We start from the raw sequence: 13,034 nt of genomic DNA on the forward strand, positions 1-13,034 counted from the left end.
GTGGTGAGTGCATGTTATGTGATTGTGCAATGTAAGCCTTCCCCCTGAAGTTCCCGTGTCTCCTGGGGATTATTGCAGTGGGGCAAGATTATCCCTAGACCACATCCAACTATCTCATTCCTTCAGTCTGCCTTATTTCCCCATATCTCTAACTGTCTACTGCTCTGTCACCCATCTTCCTCCCTCCCCCAACCCCCTCCACCATCTCCCTTTCCCACTCTACCGCCCCCACTCCCTCCCTCCCTCCACCCTGTCCTCCCTCCCTCCACCCCCTCCCTACTCCCTCCACACTCTCCTCCCTCCCTCCACCCCCTCCCTACTTCCTCCATGCTCTCCTCTCTCCTTCCACCCCCTCCCCCTCCCTCATTCTCTCTCTATCTCCCTCCCATCCCACAGTCTGAAGCTGAGCATTTGCAGTCACTGTTTCATTGAGCGTGCGTGCGGTTTGCTTCCTCTGATTTCTGGACAGCTAGGTGAGGTTGCCAGGGAGAACCAGCCATGCTTCCACAATATACTGCAAAGCAAAAGAGGGGAACAGTTACTGGCGAAAGTTCTCAGGTCCCTATTTGATTGCTTCTTTTTTGTTTTGGACTGAATTTGAAAGATGTCTCGGCAATCCAAATATTGCCACCCTTGTCTTCTGCTTGGGAACATGTTGGTCCTGAATTCTGTTCGAATGTTCTTTAAATGACTCCCACTTGTTAGCTGTGGACCTAAGCCAATCTACTCTCTTCAACTCCTGTGTAAAACCATTGCAATGGGCCTTTACCCACTTTCCCTGAGATCCATAAATATCTGAAAACTTAGAGCTCTGACCTCAGCCCAACTGGTCCATGCAAGCTAGTCTCACTTGCCAGCATTTGGCCCATAACTTTCCATTCATGTACCTGTCCAAATGCACTGGCTTCAATCACTTGTTTGCCAGCTCATTCCACACACTGACCACCCTTTGGATGAAAATGTTACATAGAAACATAGAAACATAGAAAATAGGTGCAGGAGTAGTCCATTCGGCCCTTTGAGCCTGCACCGCCATTTATTATGATCATGGCTGATTATCCAACTCAGAACCCCGCCCCAGCCTTCCCTCCATACCCCCTGACCCCCGTAGCCACAAGGGCCATATCTAACTCCCTCTTAAATATAGTCAATGAACTGGCCTCAACTGTTTCCTGTGGCAGAGAATTCCACAGATTCACCACTCTCTGTGTGAAGAAGTTTTTCCTAATCTCGGTCCTAAAAGGCTTCCCCTCTATCCTCAAACTGTGGCCCCTCGTTCTGGACTTCCCCAACATTGGGAACAATCTTCCTGCATCTAGCCTGTCCAATCCCTTTAGGATCTTATACGTTTCAATCAGATCCCCCCTCAATCTTCTAAATTCCAACGAGTACAAGCCCAGTTCATCCAGTCTTTCTTCATATGAAAGTCCTGCCATCCCAGGAATCAATCTGGTGAACCTTCTTTGTACTCCCTCTATGGCAAGGATGTCTTTCCTCAGATTAGGGGACCAAAACTGCACACAATACTCCAGGTGTGGTCTCACCAAGGCCTTGTACAACTGCAGTAGTACTTCCCTGCTCCTGTACTCAAATCCTCTCGCTATAAATGCCAGCATACCATTCGCCTTTTTCACCGCCTGCTGTACCTGCATGCCCACTTTCAATGACTGGTGTATAATGACACCCAGGTCTCGTTGCACCTCCCCTTTTCCTAATCGGCCACCATTCAGATAATAATCTGTTTTCCTATTTTTGCCACCAAAGTGGATAACTTCACATTTATCCACATTGAATTGCATCTGCCATGAATTTGCCCACTCACCCAACCTATCCAAGTCACCCTGCATCCTCTTAGCATCCTCCTCACAGCTAACACTGCCACCCAGCTTCGTGTCATTCGCAAACTTGGAGATGCTGCATTTAATTCCCTCATCCAAGTCATTAATATATATTGTAAACAACTGGGGTCCCAACACTGAGCCTTGCGGTACCCCACTAGTCACCGCCTGCCATTCTGAAAAGGTCCCGTTTATTCCCACTCTTTGCTTCCTGTCTGCTAACCAATTCTCCACCCACACCAATACCTTACCCCCAATACCGTGTGCTTTAAGTTTGCACACTAATCTCCTGTGTGGGACCTTGTCAAAAGCCTTTTGAAAATCCAAATATACCACATCCACTGGTTCTCCCCTATCCACTCTACTAGTTACATCCTCAAAAAATTCTATGAGATTCGTCAGACATGATTTTCCTTTCACAAATCCATGCTGACTTTGTCCGATCATTTCACCGCTTTCCAAATGTGCTGTTATCACATCCTTGATAACTGACTCCAGCAGTTTCCCCACCACCGACGTTAGGCTAACCGGTCTATAATTCCCCGGTTTCTCTCTCCCTCCTTTTTTAAAAAGTGGAGTTACATTAGCCACCCTCCAATCCTCAGGAACTAGTCCAGAATCTAATGAGTTTTGAAAAATTATCACTAATGCATCCACTATTTCTTGGGCATCCACAGCTAACAAGTGGGAGTCATTTAATGCATTCACTATGTCTTACCCCAACATATTCTGGTTAGAGTGATGGTCAAGGCTGATAGGACCTTGGGTAAGAGAGATATTGAGGCCCACACTAGGAATGAGAAGGCATGGGTTCAGTACAGGCAGCTGAGATCAAGTGAATTCCTGTAGAAACCATAGAAACTACAGCACAGAAACAGGCCTTTTGGCCCTTCTTGGCTGTGCCGAACCATTTTCTGCCTAGTCCCACTGACCTGCACAGGGACCATATACCTCCATACACCTCCCATCCATGTATCTGTCCAATTTATTCTTAAATGTTAAAAAAGAACCCGCATTTACCACCTTGTCTGGCAGCTCATTCCACACTCCCACCACTCTCTGTGTGAAGAAGCCCCCCCTAATGTTCCCTTTAAACTTTTCCCCCCTCACCCTTAACCCATGTCCTCTGGTTTTTTTCTCCCCTTGCCTCAGTGGAAAAAGCCTGCTTGCATTCACTCTATCTATACCCATCATAATTTTATATACCTCTATCAAACCTGCCCTCATTCTTCTACGCTCCAGGGAATAAAGTCCTAACCTATTCAACCTTTCTCTGTAACTGAGTTTCTCAAGTCCCGGCAACATCCTTGTAAACCTTCTCTGCACTCTTTCAACCTTATTAATATCTTTCCTGTAATTTGGTGACCAAAACTGCACACAATACTCCAGATGTGGCCTCACCAATGCCTCATACAACCTCACCATAACATTCCAGCTCTTATACTCAATAGTTTGATTAATAAAGGTCAATGTACCAAAAGCTCTCTTTACGACCCTATCTACCTGTGACGCCACTTTTAGGGAATTTTGTATCTGTATTCCCAGATCCCTCCGTTCTACTGCACTCCTCAGTGCCCTACCATTTACCTTGTATGTTCTACCTGTAGGAGTATAGAGGGAGAAGGAAGGTACTCCACAAGGAAATCAAGACATATAATAGCTTTTGCAGAGAAGATTAAGTGAGTCCCAAGAGATTTTATGTTGCGTAAGGGAACTGAAGCTGGAGCTGGATGAAGTCTGTATCAGGAGTTACAGGGAGGCTGACAGGTTTATAGACAGGAGTTACAGGGAGGCTGACAGATTTAGACAAGAGTTACAGGAAGGCTGACAGATTTATAGACAGGAGTTACAGGGAGGCTGACAGGTTTATAGACAGGAGTTACCTGGAGGCTGACAGGTGTATAGACAGGAGTTACAGGGAGGCTGACAGGTTTATAGACAGGAGTTACAGGGAGGCTGACAGGTTATAGACAGGAGTTACAGGTAGGCTGACAGGTTTATAGACGGGAGTTACCGGGAGGCTGACAGGTTTATAGACAGGAGTTACAGGGAGGCTGACAGGTTTATAGACGGGAGTTACCGGGAGGCTGACAGGTTATAGACAGGAGTTACAGGGAGGCTGACAGATTATAGACGGGAGTTACAGGGAGGCTGACAGGTTTGTAGACAGGAGTTTCAGGGAGGCTGACAGGTTTATAGACAGGAGTTACAGGGAGGCAGTCACACCTAGGTTTCAGGAGGCAGGTAGCTGGGTGACTGTCAGGAGAGGGAAAGGCAGATCGTGTGAAAGACCCCTGTGATCACTCCACTCAATAACTTGGCACACTTGTTTATGTCCTGATGAAGAGTCTTGGCTCAAAATGCCAACTGTTTATTCCTCTCCATAGATGCCACGTAACCAGCATTTTGTGTGTGTTGCTCTGGATTTCCAGCACCTGCAGGGTCTTGTGTTTCGGATTATACTGCTGGGAGGGTTAACCATCCAGTGGAAAGCCATAGCGGCCAGGTGTCTGGGAGTGAGTCTGTCTCTGTGGCTCAAGAAGGGAAGCGGGGAGAAGAGGAGAGTGGTAGTGATAGGGGATTCAATACCTACAAAAACAAACAGGAGATTCTGAAAATGCCTTCCGGCTGGTATGTTGACTCCCAGTTGTCGGGGCGAGATACCTAATTGAGTCCATAGCATTCTTAAGGAGGGAGGGTGAGCAGCCAGATGTGGTGGTACGTTTTGGTACCAACCACATAGATGGGAAAGGGATGTTGTCCTGAAGAGTGAATATCAGGAGTTAGGAAAGAAACTGAAAGAGGGCCTGAATGTTCGTAATCTGCAGATTACTGCCTGAACCACAGGTCAGTGCGGTTAAAAATAGGATGACTTGGCAGATGAATGAGAGGCTGAAGGGTTGAAATAGGGGTGCCAGAGTTTCAGATTTGTGGATCATTGGGATGTCCTTCGGTGAAGATTTGACCTGTACAAAAGGAATGGGTACAAAATGGATACCTGAACTTGAACTGACCCTGAACGGTCCCAGGCCAGGAACGTCGGCCAAGGGGCAAGCAACCCATCCCATAAAAACCCAGAGTGACAGATATGCCAACAGAAGCCAAAGTGAGATGACTCTGCTGAGCTGCTGTTGATGGCCACTGCCTCAGTCGGGGTGATGGGATTAAGAAGAAGACACCTGAACTTGAGAGGGGCCAAGGTCTCTGCAGGGATGGGTGATAGGTAATAACTCCACTGGGTGTTTTTTATAGACCACCCAATAGTAACAGGGACATCGAGGAGCAGATAGGGAGACAAATTCTGGAAAGGTGTAATAATAACAGGGTTGTCGTGGTGGGACACTTTAATTTCCAAAATATTGATTGACAAGCGGATGAGCTTAGAGCGTGGATCAGTATTTGGAGCTATGATGTTGTAGCCATTACAGAGACTTGGATGGTTCAGAGGCAGGAATGGTTACCAGTGCCAGGCTTTAGATGTTTCAGAAAGGACAGGGAGGGAGGCAAAAGAGGTGGGGGCATGGCACTGTTGTTCAGAGATGGTGTCACGGCTGTAGAAAAGGAGGAAGTCATGGAGGGGTTGTCTACGGAGTCTCCGTGAGTGGAAGTTAGGAATAGGAAGGGGTCAATAACTCTACTGGGTGTTTTTTATAGACCACCCAATAGTAACAGGGACATTGAGGAGCAGAGAGGGAGACAGATTCTGGAAAGGTGTAATAATAACAGGGTTGTTGTGGTGGGAGATTTTAATTTCCCGAATATTGATTGACATCTCCTAAGAGCAAAGGGTTTACATGGGGTGGAGTTTATTAGGTATGTTCAGGAAGGTTTCCTGACACAATATGTAGATAAGCCTACAAGAGGAGAGGCTGTACTTGATCTGGCATTGGGAAATGAACCTGGTCAGATGCCAGGTCTCTCACTGGGAGAGCATTTTGGAGACAGTGATCATAATTCCATCTCCTTTACCACAGCACTGGAGAGGGATAGGAACAGACAAGTTAGAAAAGTGTTTAAATGGAGTAAGGGGAAATATCAGACTACCATGCAGGAACTTGGAGGCATAAATTGGGAACAGATTTTCTCAGGGAAATGTACGGAAGAAATGTGGCAAATGTTCAGGGGATATTTGTGTGGCGTTCTGCATGGGTACGTTCCATTGAGACAGGGAAAGGATGGTAGGGTACAGGAACCATGGTGTAGAAAGGCTGTTGTAAATCTAGTCAAGAAGAAAAGCTTATGAAAGGTTCAAAAAACTAGGTAATGATAGAGATTTAGAAGATTATAAGACCAGCAGGGAGGAGCTTAAGAATAAAATTAGGAGAGCCAGAAAGGGCCATGAGAAGGCCTTGGTGGACAGGATTAGGGAAAACCCCAAGGCATTCTACAAGTATGTGAAGACCAAGAGGATAAGACATGAGAGAATAGGACCAATCAAGTTGACAGTGGAAAAGTGTGTATGGAAGGGGAGGAGATAGCAGAGGTACTTAATGAATACTTTGCTTCAGGATTCACTACGGAAGAGGATCTTAGCGATTGTAGGGATGATTGACAGCAGGCTGAAAAGCTTGAGCATATAGATATTAATAAAGAGGATGTCCTGGAGCTTTTGAAAAGCAGCAAGTTGGATGAGTCACCAGGACTGGACAAGATGTACCCCAGGCTATTGTGGGAGGCGAGGGAGGAGATTGCTTAGCCTCTGACGATGATCTTTGCATCATCAATGGGGATGGGAGAGGTTTTGTAGGATTAGAGGGTTGCGGATGTTATTGCCTTCTTCAAGAAAGGGAGTAGAGATATCCTAGGAAATTATAGACCAGTGAGTCTTACTTCAGTGATCGGTAAGTTGATGGAAAAGATCCTGAGAAGCAGGATTTGTGACATCTGGAGAGGCATAATGTGATTAAGAATAGTCAGCATGGCTTTGTCAAAGGCAGATCGTGCTTTACGAGCCTGATTGAATTTTTTGAGGATGTGACTAAACACACTGATGAAGGAAGAGCAGTAGATGTAGTGTATATGGATTTCAGCAAGGCATTTGATAAGGTACCCCATGCAAGGCTTATTGAGAAAGTGAGGAGGCGTGGGATCCAAGGGAACCTTGCTTTGTGGATTCAGAATTGGCTTGCCCACAGAAGGCAAAAAGTAGTTGTAGATGGGTCATATTTTGCACGGAGGTCGGAGACCAGCGATGTGCCTCAAGGATCTGTTCTGTGACCCCTTCTCTTTGCAATTTTTACAAATGACCTGGATGAGGAAGTGAAGGGAAGGTTTAGTAAATTTGCTGACGTCACAAAGGTTGGGGGTGTTGTGGATAGTGTGGAGGGTTGTCAGAGGTTACAGCAGGACATCGATACGATGCAAAACTGGGTTGAGAAGTGGCAGATGGAGTTCAACCCAGATAAGTGTGAGGTGGTTCATTTTGGTAGGTCAAATATGATGGCAGAATATAGTATTGATGGTTGGACTCTTGGCAGTGTGGAGGATCAGAGGGATCTTGGGGTCTGAGTCCATAGGACACTCAAAGCTGCTACACAGGTTGACTCTGTGGTTAAGAAGGCATACGGTGCATTGGCCTTCATTAACTGTGGGATTGAGCTTAGGAGCCGAGAGGTAATTTTGCAGCTATATAGGACCCTGGTCAGATCCCAATTGGAATACTGTGCTCAGTTCTGGTCACCGCACTACAGGAAGGATGTGGAAGCCATAGAAAGAGTGCAGAGGAGATTTACAAGGATGTTGCCTGGATTGGGGAGAGTGAACTTGGCCTTTTCTCCTTGGAGCAACGGAGGATGAAAGTTGACTTGATAGAGGTATACAAGATGATGAGAGGTATTGATCATGTGGATAGTCAGAGGTTTTTTCCCAGGGCTGAAATGGCTAACACGAAAGGGCACAATTTTAAGGTGCTTGGAAGTAGGTACAGAGAAGATGTCAGGGGTAAGTCTTTTTTATGCAGAGAGTGGTGAGTACGTAGAATGGGCTGCCGGCACCAGTGGGGGAGACAGATACACTCAGGTCTTTTTAGAGACTCCTGGATAGGTACATGGAGCTTAGAAAAATAGAAGATTGTAGGTAGCCTGAGGTAATTTCTAAAGTAAGGGCATGTTTGGCATAGCATTGTGGGCCAAATGGCCTGTACTATGCTATAGGTTTTCTTGGCTTTTTTTTAAGATGGGCAGTTGGTGTAAAGGTAAATGCAGTGTGAAGAGAGACTGTGAGGAGGGATAGGTAGAGGATAAGGTATAATTTCAGACAGTTAGATAGTATGAAATATCTTTATATTAATGCAAAAAGTATTAAAAATAAGGGTGATGAACAGAGAGCATGGGTACATGGAATTTTGATGTTGTGGTCAATATAGAGACTTGGCATCCACAAGGGTAGTAATAGCTGCTTGGATGTTCCAGGGTTTAGCTCATTGATAATCAGGGATGGCATCAGAGCTGTGGAAAGGGGGTGGTGGTGGAGTGGCTTTGAGAATCCGAGATGGTATCAGAGATGTGGAAAAGTGGTGGTGGGGGAGTGGCTTTGATAATCAGGGATCGTATTAGAGCTGAAGCTTGCAACTCCTCCAGAGTTGTCATAGGTCTTGTGCTGGTCTCCCTCACTAGTCCCCTTCTTGCATGGTCACTCAGTTTTTGAGGACGGTTTGCTCTAGCCAAATTTACAACTGTGCAATTTCTTTGCATTTCATGATAATTGAATTAATTTTTCTCCAAGGGATGTTCAGTGACTTGGAAATTTTCTTGTATCCATCTCCTGACTTGTGCTTTTCAATGATCTTTTTGCAGAGTTGCTTGGAGTGTTCTTTTCTCTTTGTGGTGTAGATTTGCCAGGATACTGGCTCGGCAGCAGTTGAACCTTCCAGATACAGGTGTACTTTTACAACCACACAGTGTATAGGGAGATACAGATACAGGTGTACTTTTACAACCACACAGTGTATAGGGAGATACAGACACAGGTGTACTTTTACAACCTCACAGTGTATAGGGAGATACAGACACAGGTGTACTTTTACAACCACACAGTGTATAGGGAGATACAGATACAGGTGTACTTCCAGATACAGGTGTACTTTTACAACCACACAATATATAGGGAGATACAGATACAGGTGTACTTTTACAACCACACAGTATAGAGGGAGGGCACAGAAGAGACTTGGCAGGAATCCGTCTGGGATGGAACATTTCAGTTATGAGCAGAAAATGAAGAGGTTCAGCCAGTTTTCCCTTCAGTGGAGGAAGGTGAGGCTGTGGTGTGAAAAGGGAGTAACTGATAGAAATATGCGGGGGACAGAAGACATCTTTCTCACTGGGAGAGTTGCCTAAGACTAAATGAAGAAAGAACTGGGTGTGAGCGTGACATCTGTAAGAAGATTCTTTCCTACTGAGGGTGGCGGTAATGTGGTACACACTCTCTGAGGGGCCAATGGAGGCAGGGTCTCTCACAATGTGATAAACATCACAACGAGCTGCTGAATGACCAAGGCCCAGTCAGCTGTGGTCCAAGTGCTGGTCGATGGGTTTAATGGGGATGGGTACTGGATGGGGTGGAGTTCTCTGCTCTAAACTCCATTTCTTCCTTGTGCTCACCAGTCTTATTTCTGCTTTGCCACTCTTTCTGCTTATCTCTATCCATTTCCCTCTCTCTTTTTCTCCTTCCCTTCCCTCTATCTTCCTCACGTTCTTCCACAAACGATCGTTCTCTGCCTCCTCCCCCATCACTCTTTCCTCACTCTGCCAACTGATTTCTGTTTCTTTTCACTTCTGTCTGCTGGTTCCCACTCTCTTCCCCTTCTTCTTTGTTTCATCGCCGTTTGGTTGCAGACTCCTTCCTCATGGATCGAGGAGTCTGTGTTTCTTTCCAAAAGATGATACTCACATATTCTTCTTGATTGTTGTTCTGTCCTGATCTCTGTGAACAAAGAGGAAAGTGAAGGTTACCAGGAGTGCACTCACCCAGTGATGACAGCAGGACCGGGGGGATTGATAAAGCCCATTTAGCAATGAGGAGAAATGATAATTACAGAAACAGAGAGAGTGCCAACCAATCCTAGAGGAATGACCGAATGTTTGCCCACTCCATGGATAATGATTAACAGGGACTACTCTGTCCTTCTGGTCTGTCCTAGCATGAGGGTGAGCTCCTGGTTCTGTCTCACTCCTCTCTTCCCACAGTTCTGTAGTACTTATGCAGTCCAGGTTCACTCCAATTCCTTTCCAATGTTCCTGTGTATCGTCTCCCATCTCCATTCAGGCAAAAATCACAGACCTCAGCAGCTTTACCAGGAGGATTGAAACTAATTTGGTAGCGGGATGGAAATGAGAGAATCAGGTCAGGAAACAGGGATTGTGAGGCAGGTAGATATCAGGACCAATAAGAACAGGCAGGAGCAAGTGTATTCATTTTAATGCAGAGAGTGCTATGGATGACGGGGATGAGAGAACGTGGATCTGTACATGGAAGTATGAAGTTCTAGTCATTACAGAAACTTAGTTGAGAGAGAAGCAGGATTGGTCTCTTTGTGTTCCAGGATCTCAATGCTTCAGAAAAGATAGAGTAAATCACAAACAGAACATCTGCAGATGCTGGAAATCCAGCACAACACAGAAAATGCTGGGGGAACTCAGCAGGTCGGGGAGCATCTATGGAAATAAACAGTCAACATTTTGGGCCGAGATCCTTCTTCAGATGCTGCCCAACCTGCTGAGTTCCTCCAGTACTTTCTGTGTGTTACTCCAGGAAAGATAAGACTGCAAGGTGAAAGGGGGTGGGTAAATTGCACTATTTAATCAGAGACGATATTAGAGCTGTTTTCAGTGGGACACAGTGGAGGCTCAAACACTGTTTGTAAATGAATGGAGCTCAAAAACAAGAAAGGTGCAGACATACCAACGTGATCATATTACTGATCCGCCAATAGTGACGGGGCAGTGAGATGAATCAGCATCAGTGAAGATGTGAACACAGCAGGGTCATTCAACTTCTCCAATATTGATAGAGACCCCTTAGTGCAAGAGGTTTAGAGGAGGGCAGAATTACGTGAACCCAGGAGGGGTTCTTAAATCCATATATAAATAGTCCAACAGTCACAGGAGCTCTGCTGAACCCTGTGTTGGGTAATGAGACTGCTCAGGTGAGGACAGCTAGGAAACAGCAATCAAAATCCATTATTTTCTGTTTCTTAAGCTAGAGGTAAGATTAGGTATGAACCTTGCAGGAGAGCATTAAATTGGAGCAGGAGAAATTACAAGAGTATTCAGCAGGAACGAGGGAGGGTTAATTGGAAATGGCCATTTTTGGCTGAATCGACATCTGACATGTGGAGGGTATTTAAAGAACAGCAAATTGCACAGAATCCAGGACTGGACATTCCAGGGAGGAGTAAGAACAAGAATGGCTAGGTCAGACAAACCTAGATGTTGATGGGGTGGTTAACTTAATCAAGAGGGAAATAAAATCATATATATTGAGTATAAGGGCTGGAATGTTATGATGAGGTTGTATAAGGCATTGGTGAGGCCAAATCTGGAGTTTTGGTCACCAAATTAGAGGAAGGATATAAATAAGGTTGAAAGAGTGCAGAGAATGTTTACAAGGATGTTGCTGGGACTTGAGAAACTCAGTTACAGAGAAAGGTTGAATAGGTTGGGGCTTTATTCCCTGGAGTGTAGAAGAATGAGGGGAGATTTGATAGAAGTAACATTCCCCATGTTAGGCTCATTCGGAAAGCCAGGAGGCATGTAATCCAGGGATACTTGGCTGTGTGGATACCGAACTGGCTTGCCATAGAGTGTGGTTGTAGATAGAGCATATACTGCCTTAGTGACCACTATTGTTCCAGAGGGATCTGTTGAGGGTCCCCTGTGTTTGTGATTTTTATAAGCTCTTGGTTGTTGAAATGGAAGGGTAGGTTAGTAAGTTTACAGACGAAATGAAGATTGGTGGTGTTGTGCATAGTACAGAAGGTTGTAATGGGACATAGACAAGATGTAGAGCTGGGCTGAGAAGTGGCAAATGGAGTTTAATCCAGGAAAGTGTGAAGTGATACTCTTTGCAAGGTTGAACATGAAGGCAGAATTCAGAGTTTTTCCCAGGGCAGAAAGAGCTGAAATGAAGGGGGATACAAGTTGAACGAAATTGGAGTAAAGTATAAGGGGAATTTCAGAGATGAGTTTTTTTTTTTACATAGAAAGTGGAAAACCCTGCCAAGGATGGTGGTAGAGGTGGAGACATTAAAGACATTTAAGCGACTTTTAGATATACATAAGAATGATAGAAAGATAGAGGGGCTATTTATGAGGGAAGGGTTAGATTGGCCTTAGAGTCGGTTGAAAGTTCAACACAACATCACAGGTCAAACAGTCTGTACTGTGCTGTGATGTTCTATGTTCTATGTTCTGAATGTGACCATTGCCGTGTTGGAGATTGGGAGATCAAATGTACGGGGTAATACACTGCTAATAGCAAGACCCTTAATAGTGATGTTGTTCTGAGGGATTTTGGAGTCCAAGACAATCGCTCCCTGAAGAGGTTACACAGGTTAATAGGTGGTAAAGAGACACATGGTATGCTCGTCTTTATTAGTCGAGGAATTCTTTTCAGAAACTGGGATGTTGTAGTTTTATTAAACTGCATCTGGATTATGGTATTCAGTTCTGCTTATAGGAAAGATATCAAGGCTTTGGAGAGGGTGAGAAGAGGTTTACATGCATTGAAGGTGAGAGATGATATTAAGAGCAGGAGGAGCCTGGATGTTCATGTTTCCAAATCCTTCCTCAGAAATCAAGGAGCTGGCGTTTGTTTTCAGGTAACAATACTCACAGAGTGGTGTTCAATGCTCCCGCTGTGTGATCCCTGTGAACAAAGAGGAAAATGAAGATTACCAGGAGTGGACTGACCCAAGAGATGACAGTAGGACCAGGAGGGATTGATGAAGACCCTTTAGGAAGATTGATAAATTCACAAACTGACAGTTACAACCACTCCTGGGTGAACAAAACCCACACGTACCCACCATATAGGTGATGAGGAATAGGAGGCTATTCAGCCCATCGGGTCTGCTACAGCTCAAAGGTGGAGCTTCCTGTTCTGTCTCACTCCTCTCTTCCCACAGTCCTGTAATGCTTTCCCCGTCCAGTCCATTTCAACGTTCCTGTGAATCTTTTCCCATCTCTGTCCAGGCGG

At 45.3% G+C, this 13,034-nt stretch overlaps 1 protein-coding gene across 38 annotated transcripts in view; it reads right to left on the minus strand.

Moving 5' to 3' along the window:
* Window positions 1–382: 382 nt before the first annotated feature.
* Window positions 383–13,034, minus strand: part of LOC140197167 (uncharacterized) — a 132,221-nt gene continuing 119,569 nt past the window's right edge. For all 38 annotated transcript variants that reach the window (XM_072257047.1, XM_072257064.1, XM_072257063.1 and 35 more), the window contains 3 exons: window positions 12,672–12,704; window positions 9,729–9,761; window positions 383–514 (listed from right to left, as the gene is read on the minus strand). In XM_072257047.1, the coding sequence (XP_072113148.1) occupies window positions 470–514; window positions 9,729–9,761; window positions 12,672–12,704 (111 nt within the window). In that variant the 3' untranslated portion in view covers window positions 383–469. The remainder of the gene's footprint in view (window positions 515–9,728; window positions 9,762–12,671; window positions 12,705–13,034) is intronic.

Source organism: Mobula birostris, chromosome 5 (genome assembly GCF_030028105.1).
Source record: "Mobula birostris isolate sMobBir1 chromosome 5, sMobBir1.hap1, whole genome shotgun sequence".
NCBI lineage: Eukaryota > Metazoa > Chordata > Chondrichthyes > Myliobatiformes > Myliobatidae > Mobula > Mobula birostris.